General features: G+C 50.4%; 1 protein-coding gene across 1 annotated transcript in view; it reads left to right on the top strand.

The window, feature by feature from the left end:
* AQP (aquaporin) overlaps positions 1–14,256 on the top strand; it is a 35,453-nt gene that overhangs the window by 17,524 nt on the left and 3,673 nt on the right. The window contains exon 5 of the mRNA XM_084594088.1: positions 32–170. Within this exon, the coding sequence (XP_084450214.1) occupies positions 32–170 (139 nt within the window). The remainder of the gene's footprint in view (positions 1–31; positions 171–14,256) is intronic.

Raw genomic sequence — 14,256 nt, forward strand, 5'->3', positions numbered from 1 at the left:
ACAACTTCCACAAGACTGCTCTCGGTCGCAGGTGAGCCCGGGCAAAGGCGCGCTAATCGAAGGCCTCATCACGTGCGTGAGCCGGTTCGTGGCTATGCGGTCCATCTACTGGACGGACAACGTGTCCACCGCTATCAACTCCATCACCACCGTCGTCCTTGTGCTGGCAGGTGAGTGTAATGTACCTTCACGAAATCGATGCGGCGGCGCCGTGAACTAGTATATGTGCAAGTATCGGCTTTAGCGGATACTCGTCTGCTCAGCTGCATGAGCGCTTCGGCGGCACGCTGAGGAGTTTTTGTGACATTTTTTTCTGTAAAAATAAACTTCAAGGAAGCTCTTACGTGAATGTTTCCATTATAGCTAGATAAAACCGAGCGTCACTGCTTAAAAAAGGAATATGTAGTTTCGGCGCAGCAATCGAACCCTTGCTGGAAGATGACAGTATAGTTGACATCAGACACGGGACTTAAGAAAAAAAAAAAAAACTCACAAAGTTTCTCACCATTGCGCAGAAGTGAAAGCTGGGGCCACTGTTTGCTCGAGTTTCTCAACAAGTATACTTTAACCCCGTTATGCTGCACAAAGACTGATATTTTCCTTCGCGGTGGTAACCTTCTTTTCTTCACGATATTATAGAAACTGGTGTTGAAGAAAAGTGTAGTGACAAGGCTGCTGAAGAACAGAACTTATATAAATACCACTTCAGCCGCCAGGGGCGCTCTAAGCATCTTGTGGGCCTGTTCCTGTATATGCTCCCGCAGGGAACATATTCACTACATGGGCCGGTACACTATACCGACTGCAGAATTACAATTTAATGTAAAATAAACATATTAAAACCATAAATGTCCTAATATTCAACATGCCGGCTGTAATACAACAAACGAGTAGAAAGTATGCAAGTGTAAAATTTGCCCAAAACAAGAGATAGCCTTATGTCCTATTGAACAAATATATAGACCACCTTCTAAACCAATTTCAGAGCAAATATATATCAGAGCATGGCCTTGCGCTACGCGTGTGGATTTTGCAGAAAAAAAAAAATAATATGATAAGGTGGTTTATCTCGGGCTTAATCATGAATAATGCGCACTCGTACAGTTGGCCCCGATTTCTCATTGTCCATCTTGATTTTCCACGGTTTGGCTTGATTTGAACTGGGAACTGCTGCGTTGGCAACGTACGCATAGGAAGGTAAATCCGGTGGTAGGCTAGCCCCGCCGCAATGAAGCGGCGATGAACTACCAGTCCCAGCCCCGCAGGGCAGGGGGCAGCCCATGTTAAAGAACCTCAGGTGGTCGAAATTACTCCGTAGCCTCCACTACGACTCCTCGTTCTCTCTTTCCCCTTTCACTCCCTTCCCTTACGGCGCGGTGGAGGTGTCCACAGAAAAAGTAAGATATTGCTATTTTCCCTTCCTGGGAACCAATTATTACTAAATTACTCCCCCCGCCACTGATTGATTTAGAGGACGGGAAAGGCGCGGTAACTGCCTCCTTTGTTTTTCAGTGGACACCTCAACCGCGCCGTAAGGGAAGGGAGAAAAGTGGGAGTGAAAGTGAAAAGAGAGTAAGAGGAGCCGTAGTGGAGGGCTACGGAACAATTTTGACCAACTGGGGATCTTTAACGTTGCACACGGACGCTTCTTCGTTTCGCTTCCGTCGAAACGCAGCCGCCGAGGTCGGATTCGAACCCGAGTACTCCGGCACAGTAGTCGGGCGTCTTACTACTGCACCACCCGGCGGGCCCCCCCGCCACGGTAGTGCAGTGGTAAGACACCCAACTACTGTGCCGGAGTACCCGGGTTCGATCCCGATCGCCAGCGGCTGCGTTTCGACGGAGGCGAAACAAAGCGGCGTCCGTGTGCTGTGCGATGTTGTGGCTGCAGGAAGAAGGAAAAGAAAATGCACGGGCCTGCACTGGCTCTGTAGCTGAGCCACCTCTACGATTTCAACGATTTATTTATAGGAAGGGAAAGGCGCGGTAACTGTCTCACTTGGTATTCTGTGGACACCGCAACCACGCCGTAGGGGAAGGGAGGAAGATGGGAGTGAAAGTGGAAATAGAGAAAGAGGAGCCGTAGTGGAGGGCTACGGAGTAATTTCGACCACCTGGGGATCTTTAACGTGCGCTGACATCGCACACCACACGACGCCTCTTCGTTTCGCCTCCATCGAAACGCAGCCGCCGAGGTCGGGTTCGAACCCGGGTACTCCGGCACAGTAGTCGGGCGTCTTACCACTGCACTACCCCGGCGGGGCTGAGCCACCTCCGCTGCCTCGTGCGGATAGGAGAGAAAGTAGAGAAGGAAGTGCGGATAGGAGAGAAAGTAGAGAAGGAAAAAAGAAGAGGGAGAGAAAGACGCGTGCCGCAACAGCCGTCGTCCACCGCCTAAGTGGTGGCGGGTGCAATGACGGCCGACAACAGATAAAACCGGTGGCAGTCCCAGCCCTGTAGGGCCGCTGTAGGGCCAGGAATAGTTACCCTTCACCACCTCCCTCTCCTCGAGAGTACGCAGTCGGTTGCTGAGGTCGACCATTCACATCTTGACGCTTGGTAGCCCTAATTCAAGCTTCTCGTCGTTGTTGGTCGCGGCTCGCCGAAGGGAACCTGAAAAACCGCGTCTTGCATCCTGGCACGCCTCGAGAGTGGCAACCGTACGCGGCATATGTGGTTGGCATCGCTTTGCCAAGCCTGTGACGGTCACCAGCGGTCGGGGTCTAACCCGAGTACTCCGGCACAATAGTCGGGCATCAACCCCTGCACCACCGTGGCGGGGCCACGCTGACATAGTGTTGGTTTATAGGAAAGGCAAACGCTTCAAGCGCTTGGATGTTGTGGGGAAATGAAAGCACAGTATATTTATATAGCCACACTTTGTCCTGTGGCTCTTGTTATGCCGGTTATGCCGGCCTAATGTCGCGGAGGCACTCTTGGTGTCCGGGGGATGGGGAAGTGGGATGTGGGGGGGGGGGGAAATTACTCCGTAGCCCTCCACTATGGCTCCTCTTTCTCTCTTTCCACTTTAAATCCCACCTTCCTCCCTTCCCTTATGGCGCGGTTCAGGTGTCCACAGAAACAATTTGACAGATACTGCGCCTTTCCCTTCCCGTGAACCAATTATTTATTATTTAAACCTGGTCATGCAGTTTCACAGCACTTAATTCGCAGCGCGCCTGACCTCAGTCTTTAAAGATATAAAAATACATACGGTTTAGCTCAGTTATCACGGAATATCGTGCAGCTGCAGGATGTTTTAACAGGATTGTTTGCTGTGTCTCAATTGTTCAACATTATTTTGCTGTGTGAATCGGGCGGCCATGCTTCCAGACCACACACGTGCTTCACAGAGATGATCTTATATTGACGATGGCGTTAAATACGAATCACACGTTGTACTATAGTTTGGCAAATACAATTTCGTGGTCATTGAAGCAGTCTGACGTGGCCTTAACATCCTCCACAAGAACATCATTCTGAAACACAAGATTTCTACAACTATTCTATTGCCCTTCTTATCCGTTTCTTGCTGACCTTTTTTTCTGTACATACTGCCTCTGCGCGTCCACGTTTCTGTATCTTATAACAATGGCATCAACTTCCGCCGATCTGCCGCTGTCGACTTGCCCGCTGTTGTTCCCGTCATCGCACATGACGATATCCTTCGTCAGACAACCAGGACGGCCCCGGACTACTCTTCGTACCATGGCTATTCATACGACTCCATACTAAATCGAGAAGCAAAGCCACGACGGAAAGGCCTAGCAGTGAATGCAAAGCCTCTGCCCTCAGCGCCGCAGCTCTGGAGCAGCACCCTCTTCGCTTCTGAATTTATTTGGCACGTCGAGCGTTACGAGTCGATTCTCCCTGCACCACGTAGCATGTTTTGATAACCAGACCGCAAACATGTGCAGGCTCTCCGTGATGGAAGAAGGAAAGAATAGGAGAGGCCTTGACGTTATGTTTTAGAGCGCAGCTCTTTGGCGCTCGTTCCTGGGTTTCGCGTCGGCGTCGGCCTCGTAACCAGTGCCTCCCCACTTTCATCCCCCCAGTTCGAGCCGGCGCTTGGCAACCGAAGCCTCGCAGGAAGCACGGAGCAAGCACGGAGCAGCCGGAGAACACAAGGAAAGGAAGGGGGTTCGGGGAGGGGGGGAGTGGGGGAGGGGTCGCCGGAGGAAGCGCTAGCAGCGACTGTCTGATGCCGCTGCCGCCGCTAGCGAGTCAAGACAACGTGACCGCGTAGATAATAATAATAATTGGTTCACAGGAAGGGAAAGGCGCAGTATCTGTCACACGAGTTTGTGGACACCTGAACCGCGCCGTAAGGGAAGGGAGGAAGGTGGGAGTTAAAGTGTAAAGAGAGAAAGAGGAGCCGTAGTGGAGGGCTACGGAGTAATTTCGACCACTTGGGGATCTTTATCGTGCGCTGACATCGCACAGCACACCGACGCCTCTTCGTTTCGCCTCCATCGAAACGCAGCCGCCGAGGTCGGGTTCGAACCCGGGTATTCCGGACAGTAGTCGGGCGTCTTGCCACTGTACCACCCCGGCGGGGCATGACCGCGTAGAAAAACTGATTTATTTCTTATAGGAAGGGAAAGGCGCGGTAACTGTCTCACTTGTTTTCTGTGGACACCGCAACCAAGCCGTAAGGGAAGGGAGGAAGGCGAGAGTGAAAGTGGAAAGAGAGAAAGAGGAGTCGTAGTGGAGGGCTACGGAGTATTTTCGACCACCAGGGGATCTTTAACGTGCGCTGACATCGCACAGCACACGGACGCCTCTTCGTATCCCGTTCCTCTCGCTCGTAACGCGTCCCACGGCTGTGACAAGCTCGCGAGTCCGTGTGCTGTGCGATGTCAGCGCACGTTAAAGATCCCCAGGTGGTCGAAATGACTCCGTAGCCCTCCACTATGGCTCCTCTTTCTCTCATTCCACTTTCACTCCCATCTTCCTCCCTTCCCTTACGGCGCGGTTGTCGTGTCCAGAGAAAAACAAGTGAGACAGTTACCGCGCCTTTCCCTCCCTATAAATAAATCAGTTTTTAAATCAATAAATCAGACAACCTCGCGAAGCACTTCTATAGATCTCGTCTTTGAGAATCAAGCATTGGTGTACCAAGTCGAACATATATCAGTCTATTTCTCCGACCGCAAAGCTTCCTTCATGACTGTCAATAACTGTTATTGGAGTCTGTTAAAGGAATACGTGTGAAAAAAAAAAAAATCTGTGATAGCGCATACATGTGTTGCTCGATTTCTTTGCCTCAATCTATCGAAAAGGTGAAACAGCTTATTTGCTGCGCTCAAATTTCGCATTAGGAAGTAACGTAATCGTCAGTAATTTTTTTGAAGCCGGCGCGGCCGCGCCGCGACCGGACGCTGCAACGTCTCTCCCCCTCATTTACCCTCCGCATTCTCTTTCTCCGCGACGCTCACGTACCTAGGGCCCTTAGTGCCCCGCCGGGGTGGTGCAGTGGTAAGACGCCTGACTACTGTCCGGAGTTCCCGGGTTCGAACCCGACTACGGCTGCTGCGTCTCTATGGAGGCGAAACGAAGTGGCGTCCCGTGTGCTGTAGGTCTCCCCTGATGGGGCTGGTACAGGTGGGTGCACCGAATTTTTATCTGTTCTAGGCCGTCATTGCACACGCCACCGCTGGTGGTGGACGACGGCTGTTGTTGCGGCGCGCGTCTTTCTTTCCCTCTTCCTTTTCTTTCTTATCTATATTCTCTTCTATCTGCACGAGGCAGCGGAGGTGGCTCAGCTACAGTGCCAGTAGCAGGCCCGTGCATTTTCTTTTCCTTCTTCCTACAGCCACAACAACAACAGCACACGTTAAAGATCCCCAGGTGGTCGAAATTACTCCGTAGCCCTCCACTACGGCTCCACTTTTTCTTTCCACCTTCATCCCTTCCCTTACGGCGCGGTTCAGGTGTCCACAGAGCAAGTGTGACAGATACTGCGCCTTTCCCTTCCTGTAAACCACTTATTAGGGCCCTTAGCAACGCCGTTGCTTTTGGCCCGAGTTTCCATAGCAACAGAGTCGCCGTTGCTAATGGCCCGACTTGGCTATAACTTGGCTAACCCTAAATTTTGACGTCACTTCCGCCACACTTTCTACAATGCATTGGGAATGGCAAGGGCCTCTCCTAAGTTGTTTCCCTCCTCCATGCTCTCCGTGATGGAGCTGTGTTCTTTCTTCCTCTCACCCGTCCGCACTTGGAAAGGTCAAATGTGAAATCGGCTTCAGACATCGGGTTGCTGTTGTGGCTGTAGGAAGAAGGAAGAGAAAATGCACGGGCCTGCTACTGACTCTGTACCTAAAGCCACCTCCGCTGCCTCGTGCGGACAGAAGAAAGTAGAGAGGAAAGACATGAGGTCAGACATCAAGTTTTTGGATAAATGTTGGTAGTGGTGTTGCAGCATTAGAAGCGTTCGAACAACACCATTGGGGAGAAACGCCATTTGCAGAGGCGCATCATGTTCTGAATGTGAGTTCGATAGATGGGAAAAACAGTCCTATATACTTTGGCAGAAGATTTTCGAGAGGCTGGCCCAAACTTGTACAAAACAAAAAATGCGAAAGATGCTTCGAAATTTTTAAGCATACGAAACGTGAAATAGGTGAAAGCCTATTGCATGTCTCGTTAAGCATTTATTATCTTTTGTTCACACTCTACGACATCCAGCTATCCCAGTACCCACTTCAATCACCACATCACATTCATTTCTCGGCGGCAGCGCAGTGGTTACGGCGCTCGACTACTGCGCCCAAGGACGCGGGATCGAATCCCGGCCTCGGCGGCCGCTTTTTGGTGGAGGCGAAAAGCAAAGCGCCCGTGTGCTGTGCGATGTCGGTGCACGTTAAAGAACCCCAGGTGGTCGAAATTTCCGGAGTCCTCCACTACGGCGTCTCTCATAGCCTGAGTCGCTTTGGGACGTTAAACCCCACAAACCAACCAACCAGTTACGACGAGCAACATTTGGAGCTGCTAAGCTTCTTCCACCGGAGCCTACTCTTTCGGTCTTCCCCATCCGCGATTATATACGGTCTGGTGGGTTGTCACGCATAGCGATGTGGAATGAAGCTTTGAGCCCTCGCGGCGTTTTATACAAGGCGGGCGAGCGTGCAGCCGCTGTTTCTAAAATGTTCTACGGGAGCCGCTGTTGTCCATTCTCCATCTACGCCCTCCGGCATCGCCAGCGAAATTTTCAGGATTTAGATCCAACCTCTCGACTCATTATCCAGCTGTCGAGGGACGTTTTGGATCGCAGGTACTGTCATGGAACGAGGGCAATACTGGGGCTGGCCCCTGTAAAGCCTTGGATAACGTCTCGCACGGGGCGATGTTAGAAAACCTCTCGCTTTTGAATCCTGGAGAGCGTCTTCAGGTATGTCGGGTTCTTCCTTTCGAATAGGTCGGCCGAGCTCACTCTCGGCGCGATCAAATCAGATACCATATGTCTGGGAGGAAGGACACCACTGCAAGGCTCTATACACTGCCCCCAGACTCACCGCTATCGAGGGGCTACAGCATGTGTTTTAAGCGGACGACATTACCCTGTGGGTGAATAGGGGAAGTGATGCCCAAATAGAAAGTGTGCTTCAGGAAGCGGTCGACACCATCGAGACTTATGTTCTACGGGCGGGTCTCGAATTCTCACACCAAAGTCCGAACTACTTGTAGTCCGAGAAGGCCCCAATCGAAAGACCTCCGCTTCCTGCAATCAGGGTAGAGCCCAAACTACCAATCGAAGTAGACACCATCCGAATCCTAGGCATGTTCATTCAGAGTTACCACAGCAACTTAGCAACATTAGATAACTAAGTCACCCAAGCAGCCAGACTGAGCAAGCCAATAGCCAGCAAGAGGAGGGGCATGAAAGAACGCGACACTTGTCGACTCATCCAGGTTTACGTCATCACGAGGCTAGTCTAAACCCTGTCCTATCTGCACCTTTACCAAGACGAAAAAAAAAAAGTTGAGTGTCTCATCCCGCAAGCTTAGAAGACAGCACTAGGACTATTATCGAGGAACCCCTAAACGATAGGCTCTTAGCACTTGGAATACACAACACACTTGCACTCAAGGAAGCGCATTTAAAATCGCAGTACTCCAAACTGGCGCACATCAAAGCCGGGAGGTTTGTCGCGGTTCGGCATCAATGCCGAACCCATGGCGGACGATCCTAGGCAAATACCCATAGCAATCAGAAAGGAGCTTCTTATCAAGACCCCCCCTCCTCCCCTTGAAAGAATTGTACCCCATCCACCACAAAGGCAGGCAACTAGCACGCGCGTGCACTACAGACAAAGTGCAAAGGAAACCAGTCGGTTGCTTCTGTAGATGCGGCCGAATATGAAGAGATGGGCCGAGGTTTCGCAATTTGTGCGGTGAATGGGGCACGTGAGTCCGTGCCTTCCAAAATCTTAGCTTCAGCTACAGTACGCACCAGAACCTCCGAGGCTGCAGACGAGGCAGCCTCGCGCGGGCCGTCGCTTCTAGAGAAGCAGATGTTACAATAAGTGACTCCAAAACAGCCGTACGGAATATCGGGAGGGGCCGTCTGTCGGCGGCCGCCAGAAATATCCTTAAAAGCTACCGTCCAGTCCCTGGTAGGACGATAGAACTGGTATGGGTTCCGGCTCACTCGGGAAATCCCGGGAACGAGAAGGCTCACGAATATGCTCGAGGTTTCGTCGGCCGGGAGGTGAGTACCTCGTTTCTCGCGGGCGCGAGGGAGGGCTTGCTCTCGTTCCATGATATAACTCGCTATTTTAGACAGGTAAGGGGCAATTCTTTCCTCCCCCACACAATTCATTAAGCAAGGCTCGGGACATACTGTGGTGCCAGCTACAAACTCGCTCCTTCCCCTGCCCCAAAATATATTCGTATAGTATATTTAAAGAGCAGGTTGGCCCCAAATGCAAAAGAGTCGCGTCGACGCCACTTTAGCAGAGTAAGCAGACTGTGCGCGCTGACGTACTGATCGAACATAAAAATTATTGCTCTTTCATGCAGAACAGAAACAATCCTTCTAGACCAACACCGTGTTTACAAACAAAGGGAGCGCTTGCGACACCGCTGCCGACTGGGGTAAAAAGTAGGGTTAGCGCCCATAGGAATACATGGAACCGAAAGATTTCAAGGAAGTGTTCTCATTCCACGAGGCACCTATGATGTCGTTATTCGGTGCAGAGTAATCGTGTACATCCTAGAATGCATCGTGAAAGTATGAAATCTCATTAACGAGCTGAAGTATTTTTGAAACGTCGCGAAACGTACATGTGGGTGCGAGATGGGAGGGCGACCCATAGAAACACATGTAAACACAACTTACCTCAACATTTTTGTCGTTTCGCAGAGCACCAGAAGTGGTGGCCGGTTGTTAAACGTTGGCCAGCGCCTTGAAGAAGTGCGTGACAAAGTATGCTGCGTCGTTCCGGAGGCAGTCTACTTTTAAAACTCCCCGAACAATCTATGTTGTGAGACCGGACACCCCCAAAATGCTAATGTAGAAAATCGCGCAATCTTGTTTACAGTCTGATATACTGCCGCATGGGGTAAATTATCTTGATAATACTGACGCTCAAATGATACATAATAGTGAGAATTACATTTAAAATGCAGTTCTCAGACGCCTTACGACAATATGGACCGAACGAGAGCCGCGTACTGCAGCAGACGACAGCGCAACTGGCGATGCCCACCGCAGCCGCCTCCAGCTGCGGAGCGTCTGCTAGCGACGGCGCCGGTGGTGCATGCTCGTCTGCAACTGTGCGCGGTCAGTTTATCGTGCTGTGAACTGTCCCGTAAATCGTCAGAGTTGCAGTACTTCCAAGGGAATGTAGGGTGCACCGCAGCAATGTCGGACTACGTGAAAACTTTCCGGGATTCGGATAAACAGCGCTACAATGAAAACTTCTACATTGACGACGTTGTGCACCCGGACAAACACATTGGGAAGTCCTCCGTACTGACGCGGATGCTCTGCAACCACTGGACATAGCAAACATTCTAGTGCATTTGATTTTTTTCTCCGAGTCGCTTCACTGCAGAGACCGTCCAGGCATGCAAGTCTAGGCATACAATTATTTTGAATCAGGTGGGTGTGCGCTAGGTGCACCCAACGGGCATACATGCTAGTCAACAATTTTTTTTTCGTTCATTTCCTTTTCCCTCGTGGTATCACTATGGTTCTCATACATCGTTGTGCTTCCTGTGCGGTTTCCTAGTCTTTCATTTTTTATTTTTTTTTTCCTTTCCGTACGGCGCAGATCATGCAGCGCGTGCACGGACGTCGGAAATAAAACTTCTGAAAATGTTTGCTTACAACTGGCTCACCACATGCATGGATCGCGACGCAACTAACTTACCGCCTCTACTTAGCCACGATAGATGGTTTCAGGATGGAATGACGGCGGGCTCGCTATTTTGCGTTTTATTCCTTTCAATCTACAAAATGAACCGTGTCTCGACGGTATAATATAATGTCTGCCGCCACCACTTGGAATGTTCTTTTTTTTTTATTTTACTTCCGCCATGCAACATGATATCGGGGCTTGGTAGAAGACGTTCACACACACACACACACACACACACACACACACACACACACACACACACACACACACACACACACACACACACACACACACACACACACACACACACACACACACACACACACACACACACACACACACACACACACACACACACACACACACACACAAAAAAGAGCCGAATGGGCGACTCGTCTCCTAGACGTGGGGCTTCGTCTTGAAACGCGCCGCGCATCTTTATTGATAAATATGGTTTACAGAGATGTCAGGCGCGAAATTTTGTTGCATGCATATGCTCATGGTCTTAAAATAATGCACCATACCTTAAAAAAGCGACTGCTTTTGTAGGCGAAGTCATTACCACTCTTTACATAGATTTTGTGTGTGCCACGTTACCGCAATGACGCCGCATACTTTGTCACACACTTCTTCAAAGCGCTGGCCAAAGCTTAACGACTGGCCACCGCTTCTGATGCTTTGCGAAACGAGAAAAATGTTCCGGCAAGTTGTGTTTACATGTGTTTCTATGGGTCGCCCTCCCAACTCGCGCCCCTGTACGTTTCGCGGTGTTTTAAAAATACTTCGCCTCGGTTATGAGACTTCATACTTTCACGATCTGTTCTGGGATACTCATGGCTGCTCTGTGCCGAATAATGACATCATAGGTGCCTTGTGAAATGAGAAAACTGATTTGAAATCTTTCGGTTCCATGTATTCCTATGGGCGCTAACCCTACTTTTCACCCCCAGTCGGAACAGCCTGGCGACAGAAGCGCCACCACATCGTGCTTACGTCACAGATCGGTGTTGGTCTATATGTCGTGTGGCTATTTATGCAAAGCGCGCCGTTTTCGTTTTTTGCTGTTTTCCGCCGCCATGTGTATAAAAGTGTCACATCCATGGCCATGAAAGGTTTTTTGCTTGTTTCCCGCCTGCAGAATTCACTGTTATTTCTCAATTGGCAGTGTGTACACGCAATGATGCTTTGCTTTCTGTAAGTTCTTTTACTGACTTTACTGGGTCTCCGTAGCTTATCAGTGAAGTCTATTGCCTGTAATGCAAAGATAAAAATTAGGCAAAAGTTTAACCTTGTTAAACCTAAGTACCTAATCAAAGCGAAAGCGGCCCGCCTCTCCTCGCCTTTGTGCGGCAGCCACTTGGTGAGCTACGTCCACTGGACGATCGGTTTCGGCATGGCGTCTTTGCAACCTCTGAGACGCAGACAGTTCATGAGACGTCTTGCCTAGATCATGAAGACTGCTGCCGGTAAACTGTCGAGAGCTGTAGAAGAACGGCTGATTGGGCGAGTTGGTGAACCATGATGGACAGTAATGTATATTGCGCAAAAAGACGAGACAAAGAGGAGAAGTGGACAACGACGGCGCAGAACCAGGCACTTAGTCCGAAGTACGTCCTTGAACAGCCTCGCCTGCCGCCACCATTCACTCCTGAGAATTCTGCAAATTCTTCTGTTGTGCCCCGTAGAAGGTCGTAACCAGCCACAAAGTGCTTGCACATCCGGAGGGCAGGTATCGTATCGGCAATGCCACGACGCAGTGCGGGCTCGGCAGATACACACGGCGATGATGGGTGACAGTATAGCTGGGTTAGACAAATCGATGTTTCGACACAAAATAGAAGCCCATGTACAAGAAATGAACTGTAGAAGAACGGCTGATTGGGCGAGTTGGTGAACCATGATGGACAGTAATGTATATTGCGCAAAAAGACGAGACAAAGAGGAGAAGTGGACAACGACGGCGCAGAACCAGGCACTTAGTCCGAAGTACGTCCTTGAACAGCCTCGCCTGCCGCCACCATTCACTCCTGAGAATTCTGCAAATTCTTCTGTTGTGCCCCGTAGAAGGTCGTAACCAGCCACAAAGTGCTTGCACATCCGGAGGGCAGGTATCGTATCGGCAATGCCACGACGCAGTGCGGGCTCGGCAGATACACACGGCGATGATGGGTGACAGTATAGCTGGGTTAGACAAATCGATGTTTCGACACAAAATAGAAGCCCATGTACAAGAAATGAACTGTAGAAGAACGGCTGATTGGGCGAGTTGGTGAACCATGATGGACAGTAATGTATATTGCGCAAAAAGACGAGACAAAGAGGAGAAGTGGACAACGACGGCGCAGAACCAGGCACTTAGTCCGAAGTACGTCCTTGAACAGCCTCGCCTGCCGCCACCATTCACTCCTGAGAATTCTGCAAATTCTTCTGTTGTGCCCCGTAGAAGGTCGTAACCAGCCACAAAGTGCTTGCACATCCGGAGGGCAGGTATCGTATCGGCAATGCCACGACGCAGTGCGGGCTCGGCAGATACACACGGCGATGATGGGTGACAGTATAGCTGGGTTAGACAAATCGATGTTTCGACACAAAATAGAAGCCCATGTACAAGAAATGAACTGTAGAAGAACGGCTGATTGGGCGAGTTGGTGAACCATGATGGACAGTAATGTATATTGCGCAAAAAGACGAGACAAAGAGGAGAAGTGGACAACGACGGCGCAGAACCAGGCACTTAGTCCGAAGTACGTCCTTGAACAGCCTCGCCTGCCGCCACCATTCACTCCTGAGAATTCTGCAAATTCTTCTGTTGTGCCCCGTAGAAGGTCGTAACCAGCCACAAAGTGCTTGCACATCCGGAGGGCAGGTATCGTATCGGCAATGCCACGACGCAGTGCGGGCTCGGCAGATACACACGGCGATGATGGGTGACAGTATAGCTGGGTTAGACAAATCGATGTTTCGACACAAAATAGAAGCCCATGTACAAGAAATGAACTGTAGAAGAACGGCTGATTGGGCGAGTTGGTGAACCATGATGGACAGTAATGTATATTGCGCAAAAAGACGAGACAAAGAGGAGAAGTGGACAACGACGGCGCAGAACCAGGCACTTAGTCCGAAGTACGTCCTTGAACAGCCTCGCCTGCCGCCACCATTCACTCCTGAGAATTCTGCAAATTCTTCTGTTGTGCCCCGTAGAAGGTCGTAACCAGCCACAAAGTGCTTGCACATCCGGAGGGCAGGTATCGTATCGGCAATGCCACGACGCAGTGCGGGCTCGGCAGATACACACGGCGATGATGGGTGACAGTATAGCTGGGTTAGACAAATCGATGTTTCGACACAAAATAGAAGCCCATGTACAAGAAATGAACTGTAGAAGAACGGCTGATTGGGCGAGTTGGTGAACCATGATGGACAGTAATGTATATTGCGCAAAAAGACGAGACAAAGAGGAGAAGTGGACACCGACGGCGCAGAACCAGGCACTTAGTCCGAAGTACGTCCTTGAACAGCCTCGCCTGCCGCCACCATTCACTCCTGAGAATTCTGCAAATTCTTCTGTTGTGCCCCGTAGAAGGTCGTAACCAGCCACAAAGTGCTTGCACATCCGGAGGGCAGGTATCGTATCGGCAATGCCACGACGCAGTGCGGGCTCGGCAGATACACACGGCGATGATGGGTGACAGTATAGCTGGGTTAGACAAATCGATGTTTCGACACAAAATAGAAGCCCATGTACAAGAAATGAACTGTAGAAGAACGGCTGATTGGGCGAGTTGGTGAACCATGATGGACAGTAATGTATATTGCGCAAAAAGACGAGACAAAGAGGAGAAGTGGACAACGACGGCGCAGAACCAGGCACTTAGTCCGAAGTACGTCC

Source organism: Amblyomma maculatum, chromosome 2 (assembly GCF_055883805.1).
Source record: "Amblyomma maculatum isolate TAMU_Amacu chromosome 2, ASM5588380v1, whole genome shotgun sequence".
Lineage (NCBI taxonomy): Eukaryota > Metazoa > Arthropoda > Arachnida > Ixodida > Ixodidae > Amblyomma > Amblyomma maculatum.